This window comes from Stylophora pistillata, chromosome 3, assembly GCF_964205215.1.
Source record: "Stylophora pistillata chromosome 3, jaStyPist1.2, whole genome shotgun sequence".
Lineage (NCBI taxonomy): Eukaryota > Metazoa > Cnidaria > Anthozoa > Scleractinia > Pocilloporidae > Stylophora > Stylophora pistillata.
The window spans coordinates 32,909,464-32,936,119 of NC_142521.1; the positions used below are offsets into that span (position 1 = coordinate 32,909,464).

The 26,656-nt window shown below is 39.3% G+C and overlaps 3 protein-coding genes across 4 annotated transcripts in view; 1 reads left to right on the forward strand and 2 right to left on the reverse strand.

The window, feature by feature from the left end:
• LOC111331613 (uncharacterized) lies at positions 1-18,975 on the forward strand. The gene is made up of 18 exons (XM_088753972.1): positions 1-222; positions 399-503; positions 1,929-2,087; positions 3,610-3,831; positions 4,199-4,267; positions 5,236-5,913; positions 6,874-7,320; positions 7,983-8,368; positions 8,948-9,218; positions 9,957-10,188; positions 10,771-10,964; positions 11,298-11,561; positions 12,277-12,651; positions 13,271-13,409; positions 13,896-14,037; positions 14,825-15,154; positions 15,866-16,124; positions 16,959-18,975. Exons 1-18 carry the CDS (start codon positions 204-206, stop codon positions 17,111-17,113), a joined length of 4,446 nt encoding a protein of 1,481 aa, XP_088610098.1. The 5' UTR covers positions 1-203; the 3' UTR covers positions 17,114-18,975.
• Positions 9,820-26,656, reverse strand: part of LOC111331629 (uncharacterized) — a 21,987-nt gene continuing 5,150 nt past the window's right edge. Inside the window, exons 3-4 of one of the 2 annotated variants that reach the window (XM_088753973.1) lie at positions 11,164-11,567; positions 9,820-10,526 (exon numbers count right to left, since the gene is read on the reverse strand). The gene's annotated coding sequence lies outside the window, so the exon portion shown is untranslated. Of the gene's footprint in view, positions 11,568-26,656 lie in introns of both variants that reach the window. The other variant, XM_022936781.2, reaches the window with a different exon arrangement.
• Positions 22,062-24,179, reverse strand: LOC111331612 (carbohydrate sulfotransferase 1). Its single transcript, XM_022936760.2, has one exon. The coding sequence runs from the start codon at positions 23,214-23,216 to the stop codon at positions 22,179-22,181; it is 1,038 nt and encodes a 345-aa protein (XP_022792495.2). The 5' UTR covers positions 23,217-24,179; the 3' UTR covers positions 22,062-22,178.

The window sequence follows — 26,656 nt, forward strand, 5'->3', positions numbered from 1 at the left end:
CAACGTTATTTACGAGGAGAAGTGGGTATTTTTTTCTCCAGAAACTTCGAGTTTTGGTTCAGCTTGAGCTTCAAGGATCATTACAGTAAAAAACAAGAAAAATAATTTCTAAACCACTTTGAGTGGAAATTCTTGCCTTGTTTGTACCGGAATTTGTGTCTGGAAGGAGTCACGAAGGGTCAACGAAGACGAAACGCTACTAAATGATGGATCTTCCGAAAGGTTGGTTTAAATTTACCTCACGTTATTTCATGATGCGAAAGACCAACCTTCATAAAACATATAAAACTTTATGCATTTCCATGAATGGGCTCAGAGAAAATGTCACAACACAACACAACTATTTAGTTACGATGGCGCTCCATAACTGTTACTCTTTCAACTTTCAAATATTTCAGTCTTTTATCCACCACCTGACGAACGCTGGGGAATTGGATCCACACTCATCAAAATCTGGATATTTGCTACATTTATGCCATTTGGAAGCGGCAGCACCACTTCAAGTAATTTTCAAGTCAACTTTTGTCATACTAATACGTATCTTATCTCACGCTATATGAATTAAGGGATTCTCGGTATTCCGTAACTTTCTGTTTTTTTTGGGTTTTCTTTTCATTAATTTTTTATTGCTTTTCTTATTTTCTTAATGAGAATCATGATCCAAATCGCACAGGGCTCCTTCCATAATTTAGAGATAAATCAGCTTTATAACAATTATTTGAATGCTAAGCGCTTCGTGTGCGAAAGCTTTGGTGTTTACTATTCGAACTTTATAGAATATAAGAAACGACTCTTTATGAGAACGATTTGAAGAATACTTTAAATTAGGAAGACTTTTTTATTCCCTGCTAAAGAAACTCTTTAAATATGTGATGTTGATAAGTATGCTAAACGTTAGTAGTAGTCACGTCATATAATAATCTGAACATTTTCAACCTTCTCCACTCGAACATTTTTAACTTTATAGCACTTGTAAACGCTAATCTGCTTTGAACTGTTTTCACAGCAAACAATCAAAGCTTGGACGCCGATTTTCAATTTATATTTGATGATAGCCCATGTAGCGATACCTTTTTTGAGTGAGCAAAAATCAATTTCAATTTTGATCTTTAATCAGGAATGACTGTCACTTAGCATGGGCAAAAATGTTATGTACACATGTACAAAACTGCCTCACGAAAACAAAGAGCATTGCGACATAAGAGAATTTTGATGTGGAAGGATCGTATAGGGTAATGCCCGATCATTGTTGAAAATGTAATGACTGTCAAAATGTAGGCGGGACATCAAAACTCATGAGAAGACACACGGGGCTCGCGCTGTAAGTATCTCGGAGAGCTCCATACAATTTCTTATAAAAAAATTATAAGGAAATGTGTTATTTTAATTTTCGATCCTTTATAGGCTATATATATGTTTTGGTTTATGGACGCTCAAGCTGACATTTGAAGTCAATGATAAAGGGATAACGGACACACTTTTTTATAAAGAAAAATTATTTACCTTTTTCAGTTCTCGACATGCGGGAAATTTGACGTAACATTTAACTTTAGAGAGGTTTTCAATGACATATAGGTATGACTGTCTAACTGACCCATACTGACAGGCATACAGACGTCCAGGCTCCGGTTGTTCAAAGTGCGGATGACGCTATCCAACGGATAAATCGCTATCCTGCGGATAAGTGTTACCAAAACGTACTGCGCTATCCACCGCATAGAGATTTATCCAGTGTATAGCGTTATCCATCCTTCGAACAACCGGGGCCAGATTAGTAAACAGACAGAGGGGCAGACAGATAGACAGAAGTATAGAAAAACAGGTAAGCACGCGCAGATAGACAGACAAACGCATAGCCACACTAAAGAAAGAGAACAGACCAAGTGTATGACTGTCTAACTGACCCTGTGATCATGCGTCTATTTCAGTTATTTCAACGTCTCGATCCCCCGTAACTACCCTCCCGGTTACTTCAACAGTTACTCTCTCCAAACCTTTATCTCCTACTTCTTCCATTTCATCATCTCCTTCGACTTGGTCTCATTCGTCGAACTGTCATGATGTCTGCGTATGCGTTGGTTCCGAAGGTGAGTGAGTTGGGCGACTTTCTTCGCAGGGTATAATTATTTCAATTGAAGTTTTTGTGCAGTTGGCTAAAACGACGGTTAATAGAAGCATAATGATAAGGGAACAGCCAGCTCCTTTCATGTATAGGACGAAGAAACAAGAAAAAGAAGGATAAATTTGACGAAAGATAATGAAATCAAATTAATCTAAAAAAAAGCTTTCCTTTGAAGAGACGAACGCCTGAGCCCCTCTCTTTATTGGACTTTATCAACAGATGAAAAAAGTTTGCAACTGTCCTATGCCAATAGGAAACTTCTTGAACGTTTCTTTTAACTTCGAGTCACGTGGAAAATATTATGGCGTGACATCAAAGAGGAAATTATAAAAATTAAAATTATTTTTCTTCAAGTTATTTTATTCTCATCATATTAAAATCCACTATCGATTGAATTTCAGTTTCTGAATCAGTTCATCCAGTCAATTGCAAACAAGAAAACCTGCAGGCTATGCGATTAGAACGATCGATGTTGTACATAGTTGAACTTAGAGGCCAAAAGAACGTATTTCTAATAAAACTCTTAGACACTAATGCCTCGAACAAATCTTCCAAAAATTACTAGGGATATTGATATTATCTTGGTTTTCACGTGGCGTCCCAAAATTAAAAAACAAGGAATTATCAATCCTTTTGAGATTTTAGTTTAGTTAGTTTTTAGGACAGCTGAAGATTTATCTTTTTACAAAGATAAAGCAAGGTTGAATTTCTAAGATTTTTCTTTGACACGACATTAAAATGGCGGCGGAAAATGCTGTCCCTTAGGTTAAAAAAGTGCCTTATCCGCTGAGATTTCGCAATCTGAACAGTCACTGTATGAGAATAAGTATTTGTATAGATGTTTATGAGAACTCAGAACACAACTACGAGCTTTTTATAGCAAAACTCGATGACATATGTTTTCCTTCGCTCCCGGCCGCCATATTTGTGTCTCTCAGAGGGACACAAACATGGCGTCTCTATACAAAGCACTATACGTTTGAAGAAAATACTTCTTCGAAAATATCCCGCTCAAAATATCGCACAGACTTGAATCTCTGCGAGACTGTTCGAATATTTGTCTTCTCAGAAGAGAAGACAAATATTCGAAGGATCGATGTATTTATCAAAGAGATATATATTTATATCAGAGAGATAAAGTTGATTCTTGACTTTATTCGTTGAATGGTTTTGATGATGGTGTGACAATGAAACCGGCAATTAGTGAGCGTGTTGAAAGTGCTGTAATGTTAAACTTTGAAGTCAAAAGTATGACGTTTCTGGTCACACTGAGAGTGATACATACGTTTTATGATGTGGACATTCAAACTTTCTCAAGCATCATCCAACATCATGCGTCATCGCTCAACATGGTGGCCAAATCAGTGGAATACTTTGTTGGATGATGTTGCACTAGAATGTTCGATTCTTTTAGAAGGGCCTTCTGGGCTTATAAGCTTTTTACAAAGTTTTCTGTCATACTAATTAGAACATCTGTTCTTTAAAAGGTAATACGACTGCCTCCATAACAGCATTCGCCACCTCTATCCTTGCAAGTTCTCCTTCGTCCAGCGTCAACATGTCATATTCAACAGGTACAGGTCACAGTTTTCCAACAAGCAACAAAACCTCTTCTTTTCAGCATCATACCTCATCCTCCGTGGCATGTTACCCCACCACCATCCTTGGGAGTCCTCTCTCGTCTAGTGTCAGCATGTCGTATTCAACAGGTACAAATGTCTTTCGATCAGACTACACCTTCAAATGTCTTTCCATCAAGCGATAGCTTCTTTTTTCGGCTCTCTCTGAGTTCTGCGGCTTATCTTCTCTCGTCTAAGGCTTCTATGCTTACTGAAACTTGCTGGATCGAAGTCTCATGCAACACTAGTAAGTAAATGAACTCATAACAGACATAATTTGTTCTTAGAAAATGTTTTTCTTGGATGTCAGAGCACGGTAAATGAAATAGGAAACTGGCGACGTAGAAACAATCCAACGATAAAATAATTCGTTTCCCTGTATGTGAAACCTGACACACGCACATTTCAGAGAGTGTCCCCAGTATGTCCACTAAAATAAACTTTAATTTATTTCCAGATTTTTCTTCTGTATCGGCAGCCTTTAATTCAGCGACCGTGTATGCTCCGCCAGTGGCTCCATCAGCAGGTATCATGACTATATTACTTAAATATGTCACCAAACATTTTTATCAGGAATTACGATGCACCCAATCAATACAATCTGAAAGCAAACAATCCTAAATTGACTAACAATGTATCGTGCCAAATATCAGGTAAAAGTCTAAGAAATTAGACAGTAAAAATCCTTTCGATACCAACTAATGTCGGGCCGGACATAAAAATAACCCACCAAGTAGGTAAATGACGGAGTAAGTAACAGACCGACTAACTAAAATGGTAATTTGGTTTTATCAACAGAGTTGATAATGCAAATTAAAGAGTTTGAAAGCTGACCTTTCGAGCGTTAGCCTATGGTCAATGGGAATGAAGAGGGAATGAAGGGGATATGAAGGGCATATGCGTAAAACGTTAGCTTTGAAACTCTTTACGGTGGCAAATTAGCATAATAAACTCAGTTAATAAAACCAAAATTACTTTGTTATACTCTACCACCGACGCAGCACCATAGTTTCGCTAGAAACTTACCCCCTCTATTCATTCCCTAGACTAGTAGGCTTACTGACTGACAGAAGCGCTTTTAAGACCAAAAGACTAACTGATCAACTGCTGACCATTTGGTTTTATCAGCTGAGTCGATAATGTATTTTGACCACCGTGAAGGGTTTCAAAGTTGAAGTTTCGAGCGTTAGCCCTGTTAGAGCGAATTGTAGCCGGTTCTGTGCGTGTATATATCCAGAAAATGGAGCTACGCTATTGGTGGGAACATGGCGACGAGAGAAAGAAGAACGAATCAGCTGAATGAAAAGCGTTCGTTGATACCATGGGGATGAAGAGTGGTGATTTCAAAGTTAAATATCTCCTGTAGAGTTTTGCTGATAAGCCAAAAGATGCTGCCGAAATGAGGGAACTGAGGGAGGGAGTAACCAACCCACTTTCGAAAAGTAAACACGGTCAGTTTCAAACAAAAGCATCTAACCGTAACTTTCATTTCAGGAATGTCGAGTATTGCCACATCCGTCGTCGCGCATACTTCTTTAACACCGTCCATGGCTACTTCAACAGGTTCAGAAAATAGATTGAATTCTCCAGTGTTACCTAATTCCTTTGCGTCATCTACTGTTGAAGTTAAATGTACCGCTATGTCGAGCTACGATGCCTCGGAATCTGATTCATTACATTCTACTGCTCCTATGACAACTTCCCCAACTGCCTTGACATCTTCATCATCTACTGTTTCTCACGAAGTTAGTAGGACTATGAATTCTGAGGCTGCCGCGAAATCCACGACGGAAACCATTCCAACACAGTCTACAGCCAGTATGAAAACGTCAACAACTTTCACGGTGCCTCCGACTTCTTCTTCTTTAATTTTGTCAATTTCCTCAGCTGCATCCACTAATAGCCATGGCTTTACAACAGTTACCTCGACCCATGGTGCTGAGACATCCTCTACAGATACTTTAATAAGCTCAGAATCTTCCTCTTTGCCTTTAGCAACAACTTCTAAATCGTCTTCTCTTACTCCTTCAGTATCGTCAACTTTCTCAACACTCTCGATTTCACCTTCGCCCTCAACATCCTCGATGACCTCAGTGACATCTACCACGGTATCCTCAGCGGCCAGTCCTTCCTTGTTAACAACCTCTTCGACTCCCTCTACAAGCGAATCAGGTAAAGCGATAATATGCCTTTATTTCCCTGATGCTACGCTGAATTTAAGTTTCAATTTGGCCGGCTGGAGTTTTTGGCCCAGATGTCTCAAACAACATGTGACCCCCGATTTCTAGAGCAAAAAATTGTTCATTGGCTTAGCGTTTTCACGATTAGCTTATTATTCATATTGTAAAAGATGTCAAATTTACGGCTTGATCATCAACTCAAGAGGGATGGCATTCGTCAGTCACAATTAGGTTACGATAAATATATCTTATTAGACGTTTTGTTGTGTAGTATCAATGAGTATTTTTACGAGTTGTGCCGTATTTTGACGAGTCCGTAGGGCGAGTCAAAATACAAATAACGAGAAAAATACTCAGCGATACTACACAACAAAACGTCCAATAAGTTATTTATTATCCAACACACCAAACTGTTATTTCAGTGCGGGCGAATTTCGCGGATGTTTATATACGGGGAGTGCGTGACAGAAGTATGCAAACCTTAACGGAATTGGCGCGTTGTTGTGCTGCTGTTTCTATTTTGTTCATTGAATGAAGAAATTTTCTGGTCGTCAAGCTGTTTTTCTTCGTACGATTCATCTAATGAACTTGGATCTATACATGCCAGCCATTCTGACTCTTCGTCGTCGGAAATATGATTCAAATTTTCCGCCATTTGTTTTTTTTTTCGTAACTACAATCCAAATCTTCGCTTGCTCGATGCGAGAAAACCTGTTTAACCGGTACTACAATAGAAGAGTACAAATACCGCGTGATATTTGTACTCGTCTCTGGGTTTATTTGTACTCGTCTAGGTGTAGTTGGATAATAAAGACTCATATCCAAGTACTTGTGCCTTATTTTGTACGGTCATCAGGAATTGAAATGAAATCTACACTTCGTTTTTCAGCTGGTCCAAAAAGCCATTCGAGCTTAATCTGCAAAAGTGTCACGAATGCTTATTTACTTTCAGCTTCTTCTTTTACATCCACGACTTCTCCAGACTCCACTTCTGTAATTTCACCGACCGCCACTGCGACCGTAGTAGCATCGTCTACTGCTCCGATTGTTTATGCGCCCCCACCGCAAGTTACCAGCGTGAAGTTCAGTAAGACAGCCACAAAAATTCTGATTCAGTTTAATGTAGAGGTGCAATTTGTCAGTGCAGAGGAAACCTGCGACGAGTTCTTTACCAGTGCGACAGTAACAACGTTAGGTGGTGATGCCGTGTGTTCCCTGGGCCATACGCAAGAGGTAGAAATAATCCTTGGAGAGGGTGCAACCATAAATGTTGGAGACCCTATAAAGTTTAAGGCTGATGTGTTCAAGGCCCATAATGAAGAGAACGGCAGGTTTCTCAATGGTTCGTCCTCAGTTGATTCACCAGATGTTCATTTAAAACCAGTGCCAATAATCAAAGGTGAGCCATTGGAAGCCCAAGGAATCCAACGTCTGGTAACAAGTGTTTCCACAACTCCATTCAGTGAAAACCAACGTTAATATGTGTATGTGTGTATACCATGTGTATACCATGTGTATACCATGTGTATACCATGTGTATACCATGTGTATACCAAGTGTATACCATGTGCATACCATGTGTATATGGGTATATCATTATTTCTAGCTCCTTCAAATTCAGCGAAACAATGCAATGTTTTTCTTTCAAAAGTGAAAAAAATGTAGGTGTAAGTCACTTAAATGCATTGAGCTGAGTTGAGGTAAAGGTGATTTTCCAGTTCTCTTGGCAAAGGCTGAATAGGTCCTTGCCTTTTCATACGCGTCCGTAATAAGTTTATAAAATTTTCCCAGTATTCGAATAAACTGGTGACAAGAAAGGAAAGTGATGAAAAAAGGACCCAGTTTAGGGATATTACCTTAATAATATTTACATTTCCAGGTGAAGGTTTGTCCACAAAATTAGTCCTCAGGTAGGGGATGCGAACCGGTGGATTGTATCATTCTCGTTATGTCACAATTAATTTAAAAATAAGATATACATAAAGAGGCCAAGAATCAATTTAACTGACGATTCAAACGCTTATTTCCATTTATTTATTTTTTTACTCTTTAACCTCTTAGGTCCCAATGTTCTTTCGTCTTGTGGAAATCTCTCCCTCTCTGGATCTCAGTCTTTTGGAAGCGGTGGCAGGCCACTCATTTTCAAATGGTCCCTGATATCGCCTAATGCTGGAAGTAACGTCTCAGCTATAACAGATATCCTCAGTAATCTAAGTTCAAACAGTGACCGTGTTGAAATCCCAGGTTCTCTGGTTGAGTCTAACGAAACGTACTTGTTCAAGCTCGAGGTGGCCAACTTCCTAAACACTTCAGAATTTGAAGAAACTACTCATTCAGTTATAAAAGTGTCTGATCCAGTCCCAGCGCTGACTTTAAGTTCCAGCATCGATCTTAGTGAAGGGAAAATGTTTGTTTCTGAGGAGTTCCATATCAGGGCAACAGTGATTGTAAGTTTATGCCTCTCTCCGTTGATTTTATTTGTAGCCTTCAAATACTATAACAGTAATATTTTGTCAAGTAGTAACCTCTTCGTAACTCTAAATCCAATCTTTCTGTACAATAGACTGGCGGTATTTCGGCAAATTGGTAAAATTCGCCATATTCTTAAAATGGCCCGGTGATGCCCCATGACAATTTGAACAGCTGAAGCTTGAGGCGCCTGATAAACTTACGCATATCTACTCTGTTAAAAAAAAAAAAAAACAATTGTTTTCATATATTTCCATTAAGAAAATTTCTATTCGGGAAATGAAACCAATCACCTTTATTACTTTTGAGAGAAATTTTCTTTCTAGTACAAATATCTTTCAGCCTAGCGGTGGACAATCCCTAAGGACTTTGGGCTAGGAGGCGTTTAATTTATTCTTTCTTCACCGAAATAAGCCAGCAAAATGAGAGTTGAACGCAATGCAAATAAGCTGTGGGAAAATCTTTTTGGCGAGAAAAATTTCCGCTGCCTGTGCAACACTTGAAAATTAGAAAATATTTTGCTTATTCCAACTCTCACTGCCTCACTTACTATGCAGGTTGCTCCTTGTGCGAGCGACGCCAGAGTACAAACTTCCTGGGCTGTGACATGCAGTGATCCTAGCGCTAAAGACAAGGTTGAGTCCAGTGATGGGTTCCGGGAAACTAAAAATCAAAACACCCTCAAGATAAGCAAGGGCGTGTTTACCAGTGACGTCAACTGTACATTTACTGTGACTGCAAGTATGAAATACGATCCTAGTGATAAGACCTCCATCAGCCAAGACATCAAAGCCTTGCCCAGTCCTCTGGAAGCCGCCATACTTGGAGGTAAGAACAATTTTGTGATTTGTACAAAATGTGAAGAAGAACACGAGCTCGTACTCTATCGGTGGGTGTTGATGGAGGACTTAATCGCTGTTTCTGAAGAGACAATACTTTGAACCTCAAGTAAGGTTGACCTACTTGGTTTTATGGGATTCAGATCCACGTCAAAGTAGCTGATCTTGAAGGAAAATTAATTTGAAATGTTTCCCTATGAACCTGTAGAATTACCTCTCGATTGAATGTCATTAAATCGAAGCTAAGTGGAGTGAAGCCTACAATCGGTGACAAAACTGTTGATACATGATACATTAACCTTTCCAACCCCTCATTCCTAAAACATTGTTGTATCGTGATCCCATGAACCTTAAGCTACATACAGGCAACATTGAATAGGGGGCTGGGGGGGAGGCGGAGTGTCTTGTTAATGATTTATACCAGAGTGTGGTAGAAACAGGAGTGTTATATCCCACATAGATAGAACTTTTCAAACATGATGTGTCAACTAATTTTGACGCTGATTTTAGGTAAATCTTACATGAAGATCGCTTAAATTCAAAATACTTCTACTTTAATGGCTTCAATGGGGAAGAAACTTCACGGAAACTTCGCGAAAATTTTATCTTCTATTTAGATTTTTTTATTTGAATTGAAAATTATGCTGGATTGAAAGAGAATCAATTCATCAGAGCACATTTTTTCTCATCTCATGATCCACCAACACCATGATTTTTCTGTTCCCAGGCGATCGACTTATTGGTCGTAACAGCGGTGCAATTAAACTGGACGCCAAAACATTGACCATCGATCCTGATGGAACGAACCATGAGTTATCTTGCAGCTGGAGTTGTGCAGTTCTTGGCGGTGGCTTATGTAATGCCACCGTGGATAACGACTTTATACTTTCTACTGCCAATGGCTGTATAACCGAAGTGCAGAGTAACCATTTCTTCGCTGGGAAAACTTATGTAATCAGGTTTGTCCCAATATAAAGACTAGCTGTTTAGATCTTAAAATAAATAGAAAAAAATAAAAGGAAAATCAGAGAAATCTGGCAATGTTATAAGCTAGTGATAATATTATCTCGCAAGCTTTTACGTCTATTGAGTTTCTATTATTTACCTTTACCAAACGGCTGTATTTTAAATTTATAGAGTTACTTACCGAGTTCTCTTATTAAGGAATAAGTGTAGAGCTCATTTCTGAAATATAATTATGGACAGGGTGCTCGGTAAGTAGTAACGGTGTTCATCTCCCTTGAGGCATTTTCAGCGGACACTTGCAAGGTTAAAAAAATCCCTACAAATGTATTCACTAAACGAAAACAAACGGTGTTTAGTATTTCAACCTTTTTAAAAAGTTGAAGGAAGTGTCAGTTTGAAAAGTATTGGAAGTGGTTTGCCCTGAATGTCCGACGAAAAAAGAGGTCTAAGTACGTTTTTATGATAAAAGCGCGGATCAGCGTAATGTCCCTTTTACGTTTTTAAGCAGTTTTTCCACTTTCAATAACTTTAATGTCACTCTGAATTTCCACGCATTTTTAATAATTTATATCCAGTGTGGATGTTACAAAAGGTTCCCGGTCTGCTGCGGCCTCCATAGAACTAAATGTGGTGGAAGGTGAACCACCAGCTGTGTGGGTGGATGTAGCAAACATAAAGATGAACCCAAATGACAGACTGACACTGCAGGGATACTACAAAACAAACACAGAGCCTACTAAGGTGGAATGGAGCTGTTCAGAAGAACAAGGTGTGTTGAATGGAGATGATGAACATAACTCAACGTGGCATTGGCCTTCGTGAGCGACTTTGATCTTCTGTCATCAGGAAATACCTCACTTGGTAGAGATTTGGGAAAAGTTCCATTGGACCCCTGGTTTTGAGCTAAGAAATCTGAAAGTCTTGCACGAGTACAACACGAATGACCTAACAAGAATTCGAACCCGTACCTTTCGGGCTCCATCGCTCTATCAATTTTGCCACCACATCCTAAATTACTGCTGACCCTGTCGGTTCAAACGCTTTTTCTGTGCCAAAGAGGTGCCACATTTACCAGCGATATTTTTTTTTCTCCTTTCTGCAGGATTTTCTTTTGTGGAACTGAGTGGGTACAATCCTGTCTCCTCGTTTAACCCTGGCAACAACTCATTTGTTCTTTTGACGTTGCCCATAAATCTTCTCAAACCTGACTCAAAATATCGATTCAAGCTGACAATAAATGAAGGAAATGAAGAAGGTGAAGCGTCTCTGGCAGTACACGTGAGAGCAGGACCCACTGCCGGCCCGTCTGCCGGTTTGTCTGTGTCGCCAATCTCCGTCCAAGCACTGAATGTTGTTACTCTGTCAGGTGAGTCTGTTAAGGAAAATAATGAGGCAGAATTGAATTGGAAAAATAGAAATGTATGAAAACAATTGTTTTTTTTTTCAACAGAGATGATATGCGTAACTCTATCATACACCTCTAGTTTCACTTTAACGAGGAAGATGCAGTCGAAGTGTGAAATTGTTTTTTGCACGTAGTTTCGTTCACCATAGGGTGAACAAATTTCAGTCTTAAGCCTTTTTGTAAAGGGGTCTGCCTAAGATTTAATCATTTGGGAGGTTTTAAAGATTAATTGTATTTCCTTCAGGTTATCACAATTCAGACTCCTTGTTTGAAATAGGATCTCTCTTAAGATGCCTGTGTTCATATTTAGTGGCATTTTTCGCTCTGTTTTGATTGGCTGATCTGAATCTTCGACTTAATTTTTAAACAAGCGATACTTCATAATTCGTTCAGGCAACACGAAGCCGCTCGAGGGAAGCATGGCGATGTCCACAAATCGTACTATACCTCGTAAATCAACTATATTGAGTGTTGCTTATGCCCCGAAAATGTCTCTCTTATTACTTCCATAGGAATTCTGCGAGTTTATTTAAGAGCAATGTTCAATGATTTTGTTTATACTCCTACAGATTAGACGTATTTAGTGATGTATCCTAGCCCGTCTGAACCGTGTCACCGTATAAATTCTATTATCGGTATCTTTTGTTTCATTTTGTTTCGCCACTATTTTCTGCAGCTTCTGGATGGGTAACTGACCAGGATGCTTATCCTATACGATACTCATTTGGCCTGCTGGTCGAAAAAGATGTTTGTGAGGCCTTTGGAGTTCCCTCAAACGATCTTGAACGAGAACAGATAGTGCCCCAGGGATCCGGTTCAGATTACATCCTTTCTCTGTGTGTGGTGGTCTTGGACAAGTTTAACTCGTTTGCCATAAGGACGTTTAACATCACCTCAAGTCCACCAAGTAGCGATGATTTGACCCCAGATGCTCTGGAAAGCTTGCTTCAAAGTACCGTAGACAATCCCTTACAGAGTGGTAATGTTGATGGAGCCCTTGGCGCTGTAATGAGTATCGTGGACACAGTGCAGACGTCTAATGAAACTACAGGTAAATCGCCATATTGGAGTTGTGCTGTGAAATGTATATCTAAAATAACGATATGAACCTTTAAGCTGAGCCGCAATCAAAGAAGTTGTAGAATAGATGATAAGAAACATTCAGGCTTCATCGAAATGTGGCTTCACCGCTCAGTTGGCTATAGCACTAGACTAGCATTTGAGAAACCTGGACGTTTTGCTTAAACTGAAGCTGACCTGCGAGAATAATTTTTTTACTTATACATCATCCGCAGGTCAAAATATCATGCATATTCCGTTAAATAGAGGATAAGATATTTATTAAAGGGAATGTAACTGGAGACACCAACTTGGAGGCCAATTAACGTTGTTAAGATCGTTATCGACTAACAGGACTGAAATTATTTTTGCGTCAATGCTTCAGTTTTTACGCATACAGGTAAGAACATACATGAAGCAAGGCCATCCGACATTAAATGAGAAAAGTACGACAAAAGCCAACAATCGCTTTCCTCTGAACTTTCTCTTGTTTAAATGTGCCGTTGTAAATAGAGAAAAAATTCACCCATTGCTTAAGAATGGAATGACTCCCTTTGCTTAGGTGATCATTTTTCAGATATGCTTGTTTCTTTTAAAACACCAAATTTCAGATGAGGTTAAGACCAACATTTCTCGAAGAACAGAAGAAGTTGTGCTGGATATTGTTGAGTCCACTGTGATCGACCAGGATTTAGCATTTCCACTTTTGACTGTTCTCGTCAAGACGAATATAACAGCATCGGAGAACAGGTAGACTAGAAGACATGATATTTTGAAACTAAGGATTTATCAAATGTATTAATATATCCATTGTCCTTGAGTATTTCCAACCCAATAAAATCCTTATAATTGCGGTTAGAAAACAATCTTGCTTTTCGAATACTGATTTATGCTCCGTTTCAAGTTGAATTTGGTGTTAAACCAAATCCGAGTTTTAAAGCCAGGATTCTGGCAAATTTGAGAGATTAGAAAACGGTTTTGACAGTTATAAATCTTTTGCGACTTATTATTTCTCACGCTGTCTTTTTAAGGTCGTCATCGCGATCTTATCTTTAATTCCTTTATGATTCACATTTTACTATCTATTTTGACTAGATATATTAGACACAGTAAATGACTCGTTCAACTTTCTTGAAAACATGGAGATCTCCCCACCCCATACGTTTCTTCAGTTGTGTGATTGGTCATATGAAGGTGAACGTAACTGAAGAAATATTAACGCGAAGTATTTTACAGTTCTAGGACGGCTAACGCTGCATTGAAAATTCTGCAAAAACTAGACGATAAACCACTATCGGATGATTTAGCAGGGGACTTTTACACATGGGTTGCTGACCTTGCGGATGATTCTATTGACAACAACGACGGCTTGAAAGAGGTAAGAAGTGATATACGTGTAACTACTGACGTGTTAGCCTAAATACTTTTGATTAGTATATACTAAAACAGTGTATAGCGTTGAAGGCGCGCTTTGATTGGCTAGTAAAACTCCGAATATCCTCTGCTATTTACCTCCGAGCAACTCGGGAAAAAATGGCGTCCCAGCTTGCATCCCTGACAAGCGAAGAAATCGCTCAGACAAAAATTAATTTTTGGTGGTATATATTATCTCACTGTTTTAGTATATACAACTATTCACCTCAGTGTCAGTGGTTAGCGGTTGATATTTACCAGTAACCACCTCCACTTCGGTGAATAGTTGTTCAATATACAGCATACTATGCGGCAGCACGTGGATGCCATCTTTTATTCGAATGGTGACTTTATCCGTCATGAATGACCGAAGGGACCGAGTTAGAGACACTATCAGCTTGCGAAGATAAATTCGTAGAAACTGGCAAACATGAAATTATTAAAGTAACATTCGATTGAAAAATATTCGCAAAACATATCACGAAAGCATCAAATGCAGTAATTACCTATTTTTTTTACTCTTTATCTCCTGTTGGTGATGAACTAAAGCCAGTCATAAAAAGTAAAAACGCTAAAACGCAAGAATAGTATCATTGAGGCAAAATAAAAGTTCTATCAGTTTGAACCCCTTTAACTTTAATAGTAATACGTAAACCTCTCCTTCGACCAACACAGAACTAGAGAGAAAGAACTTATTTCTGTGCAAAATCACTCTTAAAAACCCGCTCTTTTTTTAACTATGAAATTGGCAGACTGTAGGAAATGCATTGGAGAAATTTGCGGATAACATTGGGACGGAATTAAAGTGCGGGGATCCTCCCAGGGAAGTATCCGATGACAGACTGGGATCAGTCAAGGTGCAGGTGGCGGAATTAAAAGAAGAAATCGTATCAAGCAGTAGGCCTGGAGCCCCAAGATTTGACCCGGGCCCACAACTATCTAAAGAGTACAGTGGTACGAGGGAGTGCGGAGGGGGAAAACTCTGCTGTGGTGTGTTTTTGAAGATGATTCGGTACGAGAAGAATCTAATTGTAGCAGATGAAAGCAAACAGACTGATGACTCTCAAGTTGTCAGCTCTCAGGTTTGTATCAAAAGCAGCAAGGCTTAGGTAGTCCAGTGACCATTGATGTCGGAGCTTAGGTAGCCTAAGGGAGACTAGAAATCCTTTTAATTCTGCTGAATGTAAAGATGGCCAAAAAACGTTATTCATTCTGTCAGGCGTCCCTGAGTTGAGGGAGGCATACTGATGGCAGAGTCTCAAGATTAAGGCTCAACAAAAACCTAAACTCTCCAACCGCAGTTCAGCGCACCAACCAATAGGTGAACGACCATACAACAGCAACGCCTTTTGACAATTTGATGGCTTTTTCTCCTTTCCAAATAATGATGCAAAAGTCGCACCCCGAAATTGTTGTGGAGTTTTGATTTAGTAAAACCCCGATTTCGAGGATCCCAGGACAAGCTATGAATTCCGCATTGGCTGTTTCTTTTGGCATTTGAGAGCAAAGTCTGTGTACTACTGTTCTTTCATTCCCTTATGAATTGGTCTTCATGGAAAGTGAAAAAGGAAGAAATGAACATTCTTATAAACCAAATTTCTTAGCAATTTCATCCCTAAAAGCCCTCGAAGTTCGTAACGTTGTCAAGAAGAAATCTGAGGTATGTTTTAACCAGATAAAACTCATAGCATACAGATGATAAAGATGAAAATGTGGAAGTTTTAAAAAACAAAATGATTCTGGCATTTTATCATTCATTTTCAATGTTTTTTTTATTATTTTTCGAATTCTAGATTATTGGTGTGGATCTGCGCGATCCTATTACGAAGACTCCGCTTGTGATTCAAAGCCTTGTACACCCTTTGAAGCTGTTCTTTTTCATACCATCAGTACCGAAAGAGAAAAAGCTTGGGTGTGTCTATTTCGATGAGGATAAAATGGTCTGGTTAAAAACCGGTTTGAAGGCAGTAGGACCTGTTTCTAGCAATTTTACTTGTGAGTCTACGCACGCCACCTACTTTGCTCCGTCTCACGATTCAGTCTTGACTAAAGGTAAGTTTAGTGAGGTTATGAATCAAGCCTACTGGCTAAACGGATGACAAAAGACACGGAACATCTTAACCCATTAAAGTGTCCCTCACCACTATTTTTCAAATTTCTTTTAAAAAATAAGACATAATTTAGTGAAGATAAAAAAGGAATTGACTTATCCATTAAATCCTCGCACATCTATGAAGGTTTGAAGTTGCGATATTCTGGTTCACGGCCGCGCGAAAGGAGATCTGGGACCTAATGTGCCTGTGACGTCGGCCGCGGAAGCTAATTTCTTAACATTCGATAAGATCGTGCGATCAGCTGGGTTTTATCTGACATTTCTGACTTTTAGGTTGCTTATCTTGACCCTCAGTCACCGATATCATTTCAAACCATCAAGAAATGGCGAGAGACCAAATAGAGTCCAACTATTTGATTGAGTCCGAGGACTGTGATGTCTGTTCCCCTTCCCCCCCCCCCCCCCTCAGAGTATGACATCGAAGTTGAAGATCGCGACTAGCGTCTAATTTTCCAAGCAATAACATCCCCGAATCAAACATTGTCGAAACGAGATTGAGGCTAATTCTCCTGGTCAGCTCCTTAGGAAATTTATAAAGAACAGCTTGGGGAGTATGCGTACTGATGTTAGATTGTAATACATATGGTTAATAAAACGTTAAGGATTTTATTGCATTTCCTCACAAAATGTTCCAAAAGGGTGTTAAAAATGGATGAATGTTGCGTGGAAACGCGGCAAAATTAAAAAAAAGGGCAACACTTTCTTAGATGCGAAAACACTGATGTTTCTTCTGCAGGCTCGCGAAATAAGAAGTCTTGTTGTATTTTTTGCAGAACAATCCTCAACTGACGCTACAGGCGCCATCGTTGGTTTGGTGATGGGTTTACTGATGGGACTTTTGGCTGTCCTTCTTGTAATTTTATTCATCTTGTGGAAGAAACATCAAAAAGTAACCACAGAGCTTCCACAACTCGAGCACAGACTTTGATATTCTGGCGAAATCAACTCAACAAAACGACAGTGGTTTAGCGTGGTCTGTACTCTTATCGACAAAGATATTCGTCGACACAGTGGTCAAAATATTGTGTACTCAGGCATGACGTGTAGTTGAGTGAGTTCGTGACAAATATTGAGCGCTGTAACGACGAATATCCTTGTTGATAAGTGTACAAACTGCGATAAACCGCTGTCGATTTGTTTTTTGCCACAATATCGCCTTCAACATTTCTGGGGCACTGCGTAAAACTTTGACCCCAGTAGCGTCGTCTGTACTCTTATCGACAACGGCAGATTGGCCAATCAAATTGCGACATTGTGGTAAAATCATAAATTGTTTCCTCTACTTTATAACTTTTGTCATTTATTCATTTTTGGTTGCTAAAGAGCCTTGCCTCGAGATATGAGACCTCTTGGTGTTTCTTTGCTCTAACACACGCTGCCGAATAGCTATTTCCATCGCCGTCTTCGTCGGTGATAAACGCTTTAAACTGTAAGGATTGGAAAGTCTCTAGGGAAAGGTGTGAACTCGAAATTATGGTTGTTTAATTCTCATTTACTGAGGAGTAGTTTTGGCGACGTAAATCAGATGTAATGGTAGACTAAGACTTCAGATGGGTAAAGTAATCAGGTGGAAACGTTGAACAGTTTTGTTTTGCCTACATTTGTAAATATTTTCATAGAGTTTTTCCTATAAGTTAAGTATAACTAAGCATCGATGAGCGAATTGGAGCTCGCTTAGGCCCGGTTCAAACGTCGAATTTCACATTTTCCGAACTTAATGCGAGAGTTAAATGCCTGTGAAGTGCAACGTTTGAATCAATTAAATTCGACTGTTTTAAATTAAATGCGACTTTTGCCGTATCTGCGACTGAAACAGTCGAAGATTCCACTTTGGTTCGACTTTTGATTCAAACGTCGCATCTCACATGTGCCGATAATAATCCATGAATTACAGGAAATTATTATAATTCATTTATTACCCACAACTCGCCAGGAATTCTATGAATGCCATGCGCGAAAAAGCTAAAACAGCACAAAGAAATGGTGGGAGATGAAGGAATTTGTAGTTCTTGCTTTGAAAAGACAAAATACAGTTGTTTGACGTGCGGTAATTACTTTTGTATGAGGTGTTCGGTTTTTTTAAAACGAAGAGGGCACTCATGGGTGGAAGTAGGAAACTCTGTGGCATATTGTGGGTCGTGTTTCAATGTAATGATGGAACGTGAATCAAGTGAAAGTATCATGACGAAAAGCCAGGATAAAGAAGTAAAAACAAACAGCAAAACAAGAGCATCAGGGAAGCAATTAAGCAAACGCTCAATAGACGTCTTCGTCTAGCAAATAAGTAGTGCGCCTGGGAATATTGACAGCGAACAGAGTTAATGCGACAGAGTTAAATTCGACGTTTGAATCAAACGCCGTATTTAACTATTTTAGTCGACTAAAATAGGAGTTAAGTTCGGCACATGTGAAATTCGACGTTTGAACTGGGCCTTAGCGAGTTTACATTGACTACATGATAAATCATTGTTTGAAATAATTGAGTTGTTGATTATCAAGTTATTACGCCCTCTATTGCTTCACACTACTCCTAGATTGTGTACCATTAACACTATAAAACTTCACTTCCTGCTATAAGTGGGAATTTTTAGATTCGTGCACGTTTGAAATTTGGACATAAAATATGTTTTATCTAGTAAGACATTAACGTCATCGTAGTTAGAAGAGGAGAATATTGTAGAGAAAAAAAAAACAAACAAGACAAAACAAAAACATGTTATTGTTTGGATAATGGTTTTCTTTTTATGTTTGTTGTAATTTGTTAGAGAATAAATATGTCAGACAAACCAAGTTAAGTGCTTTTGAAATATTCTAGGATTGAAATTTATCTTTAACCCTTCAGCTCCTAGAACTCGATTGACATGTAACTTCTCCCTATAATAAAGGCTGATAGTTTCGAAAGAAACTGTTTGGGGCTGCGTCGGTGGGAGTAACGAAATAATTTGGATATATCAACAAAGTTGAAATGGTAAATTGGCCACCGTAATTATTACAAAAGCTGTCGTTTCGAGCGTTAGCCCTTCGTCGGAGCGAAAAGAGGAATTGTGGGTTGTGTGTGCTTTAAAAGGCAGAAAATGGAGCTACGTTATTGGTGGGAGCATGGCAACGAGAAAAACATGAGTAAATTAGTGGAATGAAAAGCGTTCGTTGATCCCTGTGGGATTTAGACTGCCGGTTTGAAAGATGAGCTTTTGTTCAGGATTTTTACGGCTTTCCGTAACACCTAAGTGCAAGGAAAGACCGCAGATTGCCATACGTTGCTTAGAATGATTAGGAAAATTAAAATGTCTAGCGACTGCTTTCGATGTGTCCTTGTCATTCCTTCCCACGTCTCGAAGGTGTTCTCGGAATCGGTCACCTAGTCTTCTGCCTGTTTCGCCGATGTATATCTTTTTGCAATAAGTGCAAGTTATGCAATAGATTACATTGGCGGAGGTGCACGTGAAGTGATCGGTGATCTTAATGGATCGTGTAGGTCCCGATATTTTATCAGTGTTGTGAATGAAAGGACACGTTTTGCATCGTGCACGAGCGCATTTAAAAGTGCCTGGTTGGTCATTAGTCTGAAAAGAACTTCTGACCAAAAAATTGCCTATGTTTTGGTCGCGTTTGAATGAAATGAGCGGAGGCTGCGAAAAGATAGTGCTTGTCTCTGGATCGTTTTGAAGTAATTTAAAGTATTTAAGAATGATGGATTTAACTGAGTGGCTGTGAGGGTGAAACGTGAGAGTGAATGGAATGCAGTCGGAATCTTCCTTATGCGACGTTTGTAGTGCTGAATGTCGATCAATAAGTTCAGCGCGGTGGTAACCCGCTTGAACGACGGAAACAGGGTAACCACGTTTATCGAAGAACTGGCACATTGACTCTGATTTGTGGTGGAAATCAGAGTAATCACTACATAAACGACGAAGTCTTAGAAACTGAGAAAAAGGAATGGAATTCTTAGCGTGAGATGGATGCGAAGACGAATATAACAAGTAATTATGCGAGTCTGTAGGTTTGTAATACACACTAGTGCATAAACCGTTACCTTCAATTGAAACTTTGACGTCTGAAAAGGATAAAGAATTGTCAGAGATTTCCCAAGTATATTTCAGAGCCGGGTGAAAAGAATTGACTGCGGTTATGAATTTAGTGAGCTCCTCTCTGGTAGAGGAGATAGCGCCGATACAGTTGTCGATGTAGCGACCGTAGAGTTCAGGTTTGGACCCGTTGTATTGGCTGAAAAATTGATGCTCGACAACACCCACAAAAAGATTGGCATAGTTAGGTCCCATTTTGGTGCCCATGGCTACACCATTGGTTTGTTTGAAGAAGTTGTTTCCTAATGAAAAACAATTGAGTGTGAGCACTAGTTCGGCTACGCGTAGTAGTGTTTCAGATTAAGGTTCCTTAACAGTACGTTGATCAAAAAAATGTTTAAGAGCCAGAAGGTCTTCGCCATTAGGAATGACATAACAAACTTCTTTTCACCATGGATATTACGTCTCTTTACACTGTCATCCATTAAAATATCGGGACCTAAACGATCCATTAAGATCACCGATCACTTCACGTGCACCTCCGCCAATGTAATCTATTGCATAACTTGCACTTATTGCAAAAAGATATACATCGGCGAAACAGGCAGAAGACTAGGTGACCGATTCCGAGAACACCTTCGAGACGTGGAAAGGAATGACAAGGACACATCGAAAGCAGTCGCTAGACATTTTAATTTACCTAATCATTCTAAGCAACGTATGGCAATCTGCGGTCTTTCCTTGCACTTAGGTGTCACGGAAAGCGGTTCTGTCCTCGTGTACCGGTTCACAAGAGCCGATACAAAAGACCGAACAATACACAACAGCTAACCAATGACTCCTAAACAAAGAAAGAACAATGGCCAATTTACCATTTCAACTTTGTTGATATATCCAAATTATTTCTCCCTATAATATCCATACATTATCCAGCAAACAGGTAATGAGAATACTCCAACTTATCAGTTAAAAGTTGTCTCGACGTAACACCATATTCTCCTAACTAATTTAGAAGGAAATTTGTAGCAGCTCGAGGGGAGAATTAACAATCAGATCCTCAGAAATAATGGATTAAAAGCTTTCATTTCGAAAGGGTGCAATACTAAAATCCCGTTTTGCAGCCTGTAACCTACTCCTGCATGCGTCATGAACAAGTTCGGAACAAGATGTGTCGTTGATACTTGTTGATTATCTATTTTCGAGGTGGTCCCTTTGCGCACCACCCCGACATTGGACAATCAACCAATCAAGATCGTGAAGACGACGAACACGACCCACTCTTTTTCAGCCACTTTTACCAGATGGGGACAATTTTGAAAATGAATACAGGGATATAAATCAATGAATTTGAATATATGGAAATCATGTATGCGTATTGCGGTTTAATAAAATGTATGAAAGCGGTCCTCGTAGTAATGAACCCTACTTATGTAGTAGTGGAAATAAGGCCTGAAAACAAAATTCAGGCCCCTACGGGCTTTGAACCTGGTATGACCTCTGCGATACCGGTGCAGTGCCCTACCAACTGACCTAACGAGCCAACTGGGAGCTGGTCATTATGTTGATGAAACCGCAGTACATATATGATTAGATTGATATTGGTGAATACCAGGTACAAAAGATTTGAATCGTTATTCTCTCCTTCATGAGGTTCAAGTTAAGAGAAAATAGCGTTTCGTCGAGATAACTTCCTTTCGTCGATGAAATAACCATTTATTTTCATTCGGAATTTCTCTCCACCATGACAACATAAGAATTACAGAACTTTGGAACAAAAATTTTTTAACAAATGTTTTTTTTCGCTTAATTTGGGATTGAAGAAGATACTCCATGCATCATCAGTGCTCCCTCGTGTAACATAATTCCTTTGTTCATCGAAACCAGAAGTAACCAAAAATGAGCGAGTGATTTAGTTAGAGAATATCAAGCATGATTGAGATTGATAAACCATGAATGCCCATTAGCGCACTAATGTTCCCCTTGATCATCATAAAGGGACAGAATTAGGTTGTACTGCGCGGTCTCTGACCTATTAAGAGGTTTATAACCGAGAAGTAACATAACAGAACTACAACTGTCCTCTATGATGTTAACAAGCTCTGGATCCACTTCAAGCCTCCATTTATCGATTTGTGCTTTGGAGTTCCGATTTGTCGACAAGGCGTCTCCGTTATTCTTGTTATTCTCTGAAGTATGACTCTTGACCCATCCAAGAGTGTTCTTATGCATTCTTACTTCAGTAAGATCAAACACCCTTTTCAATGTTCCAGTAAGATTTTTGGTAAGGTCTTCGTATCGAAGCAGAAAGTATTTTTCTTTCATTTGCCCGGTGAAGTTTTGAAATGTTCTCAAATTAGCTTCGATTTGTCGACATATCTTGGTACTGTAGAGCATCAAAGACTGTCGAGGGCCATTGTCTTTGGAGTGACCTTCAAAGTACCGCCAAAATCTTATGCCTACTTTTACTTGCGAAAAGATCATTGGACGTGGGTCCCTCACCAAGTATATCATCGAACAGGTGGTCGACTTGCATAGAGGAAACAATGACTCGACCTTGTTTCTGGGTATTCTTGGAGTAAGAAATTTCACAACTGTTATGTTATAGTTAGACTTGCAAACATTTTCTATTTTACTGTGGGTCAATTTGTCACATTTGTTGGCCGGTTTATTGGGAGAATTATCTATTTTGCACAATAGTGATGCAAAAAGTGCGTTGCTCTTGTATCTAAAACGCCTTAGACACTTCGCACAGGTGAACTTACAGCGTAAAATTCCTCTAAGGAAATTCATACTTTCTGCATTGTCGATTTCTTGGCGTAGAAAACTCATTAATCCGTGGAGAGGCTCAAATATATAAAATAGATCAGGATTTTGGTTGAAAGCGCCGCCAAGAAGAGACGAACCTGAACGAGGCTGAGCTAAAATGATGACAGTTCTTCTTGGGGATGTGTCAACAACTGATTGCTTCGTTTCTTCTTCGCCATTTCCAGCAAGTTTTCTATTCATATTGTTGACAGCAGGGATAACATGCTTGGGTGATTTTCTCTTCTCTGCCGTTGAAATTATTCCATTAGCTTCGAATTTTTTGTGTACCTTAACTTCGCTGATGTGCTTCTCGATAGAAGTGGCAGAAATCTGTCAGCTCTCGTGCTTTATAATTACTGGCGCACCAGCATTTTGTAAAACTGCTTTCCTTTTATTCATGACCGCCAACTTGAACTTGATTTCGTTAGGAGTGCGTGATGGAAATGGCTGCTCGTCGCCACGGTTCTTTTCACGTGAATAATTTGCTCTTAAAAACATCCTCAGAGACCGCTTTTGTTCCATTGACCCATCGATGATTTCAATTTTTTTTTCTCTCGAATTAATAACGATGTATCCGTTGTTGGGTCAACGTCTCTCCGTAATCTTTCCTGAGCAGTAAGCCCTCCATGACCAACGTCCTTTACTTCTAAGAACATCAGATACGAGGTAAAGGTGTAAGCGACGATAAGGATTCCAAAAACGGAAACAACTAAAATCTCCCTAGTAAAACTGTCGCTCTAAAGAATATTGTTGGAAGAAAAATCATTTTGGAAACTTCTCCTTGCTTTCTTCACGCATTAATGATTGTTCATCACAATTCGCTCCGTAGTTATTGGTTTAAGGATATTAGGGACCTTAAGCAACCACGACGGCGACGGCAACGAGGGCGTTGAAAAACAAGAGATCTAATTGGCAGAACAATAGCTCAGCACGTGCATTTTGAAACTTTGTACATTTCTTAGCCGTCCTATGCAAAACAACAACGTGAAATCGTCAAAATTTGCGTCGTCTGCGAACTGAAACCGCGACGGCAAATTATTCTAATTTCCATTTGGAACTCAACGCTACTTCTATACGTCATGCTGAAGTTGAGCTGTGGCGTCGTATGAGACAGTAAGCTCATGCAGCCATTTTTAAAATTCTAACTAAGAGTAGAAATTCATTTTTTAATCGGTCTTCATTGGCGTTGCCGTCCTGACTGCTTAAGGTCCCTATTATGACGAATCATATACATGCAAAAATTACTAACTTCTGCAGGCAAAATCGTCATCAGAGGCGTTCATGTAAGAAGGATGACGCTTTGGCCGAATGTTTACAGAAAATTAAACAGCCTTTAACCTTTCATCAGTATGCATATTCTCCATACTGTTCTCTATACATTTCCTAAGGTGCCGACAAGGAGAGTTTGTTTAACAATCAAGAGCTTTTTTTTTTTTGTTGGTGATCATTTCCTTTATTCTCCTTACGTTAATGTGTGATTCAGGGGAGATATTGTAATGGAAAATAAGATGATAGTCACTCTTAAAGGTTTCAGAGGAAAACTTGATTAAATAGCTTTTTTATTTGGGAGAGGGAGGGGTGGGGGATGAACAAATAACGAAACTAGAAATGCGACGAAAGAGGTTCGAGGAAAACAATTAGGAAACTAGATTTAGTTATTCGTTGGCGTTCATTCCTTAGCTCCCAAGTTATATGACAATCAGTTGATTTGGTAATATCAACTCAGTCGAAATTGTAAATGGGCCACCGTAAAGAGTTAACTGAAATAGAACTCTTTACGGTGGCCAATTTACAATTTCAACTTAGTTGATACTACCAAATTACCTTGTTACCCCCACCAACGCAGCACCACAGTTTCTTTAGAACCTGACTTACCCCCTTTATATGATAATCACCTCTGGGAGTAACAATGTTCAAACTCTAAGATGGTTTATTTTTCGCGTTTATCCTTCGCTTATTTTATCCTTCCTTACTTTTACTAATAGAATATGATAACTGACAATCTCTGCTATCTTCTTCATGGCCAGTTTTTTCTCAAGAAAACAATCATTCTGCAAGGGCTTTTACAGTGATCTCACCAACTGATCACGACGTCAAAAACGCTGACATCAATCAAGATGTTTAAGTCAATAATTAATCAATGGCCACTCGATAATCAAATGTTGAGGTGTGTTTTCTGTCATTAAAATCTTTTACATGAGATTGGTGTTGCTTTTCATGAGTTTTAATACTGAACTGATCATCAGTGATTTTAGTTGCAACAGTTTTTAGCCGAAATAGTTTGTAAAAAACTCAGTCGAGACAAAAGGGATTCTCTTAAGCGAAAGCGTTCAAAGCAACTGATAAGTGCTCTGTTTTAGGCTTTACACGGCGACTCGTTTAATTAAAAATTATTTGCCGCAGGCATAGTGAATATTGTCGAATAATTCCCGGACGAAGTCGAAGGGATTATTCAACAATCTTCGCTGAACCTGAGGCGAACGATTTTTTTAGTATAATTGCTAAGGTGCTTTCGAAACGTTAAGTAAACTGACAATTGTTAATTCTGTTCCAATGATTTGGATTACTCGCTTCGAGATACGCGGCCCCAGCTATAATCACCTTACGCGAAATGATTAAAGAGATATATGACGCAACCCTTGACCAATCAGAGCGCGTGCATCTCTATAATCACCGGGGCAGTTGAAATAAATATAGTATTTTTAACCTTTTATATTCTAACATCAGTTTACAAGTTCTCCACGCTGTTCTCGATGTGATACTTGCAAGGATGATTTGTACAACAATCAAGTGCTTCTTTAGGGAAGGTACGTTTTTTATTGGGAAGTGGGGGGGGGGGGGTGGGCGGGGTATTTTAGAAATGTTTTGCCAAAAAAGTCGTGGCCCTCCCACTTTCCAGATTGAATTAATGCATGACCCTTCATAAATGCCTAAACAAAAGGATCTGACCCTCCCCCCCACCTCCTCCAAGACAAAAATTACCGTAAGTGAAAATAACTGACCGGAAGTGTTGCTCACATAACCGTGTCTGCGCACAAAGCAGTTAATTGCGTGGCGTTGGACGGTGCAAACTTGAAAATGGGCAAGGATGTGCGAGGAATAGAAAGATGGAAATGCGCTTTTGGAGAATGCGAGGATTTCATGAGGTCAGATGGTAGGCCTAGCCACAAGTTGCCGATAAATCCCAAAAAAGTTGCCGATAAAAGTGTCTAAAAGTTGCCAAAAAGTTGTCGAAAAGTTGCTGAATTTCCAAAAAGTTTCCGAAAAGGTGCCAAAATTTTTCTGCTTTTCGTACGTTTTTTGGGTGTTAAAGATTAAAAATTCGCACATTGCTTCTTATTAAAACTTTATTTGTCAAAGTCCAATGATAGTATCAGAGGTTCTTTCCATTTCAGTTGATCAACAAATAAGTCACTGTAATTGTCCGCCATCTTGAAAAACATGCAACGTGATACCACTGACCTCGAGATAAGGCATCACAAAAATCAACCTATGGGTGGGGGGGGGGGGGGCTAGTTATTGTATTTTAGAATAAATTGAATAAATGTCTATCGAAAACTGACCAAAGGGGTAAAGGGTAAAAGCTTCATCTAGTGTTCTCTCACGTGATCTAAGCAGTTAAAAATACACCCTCTTCGTTT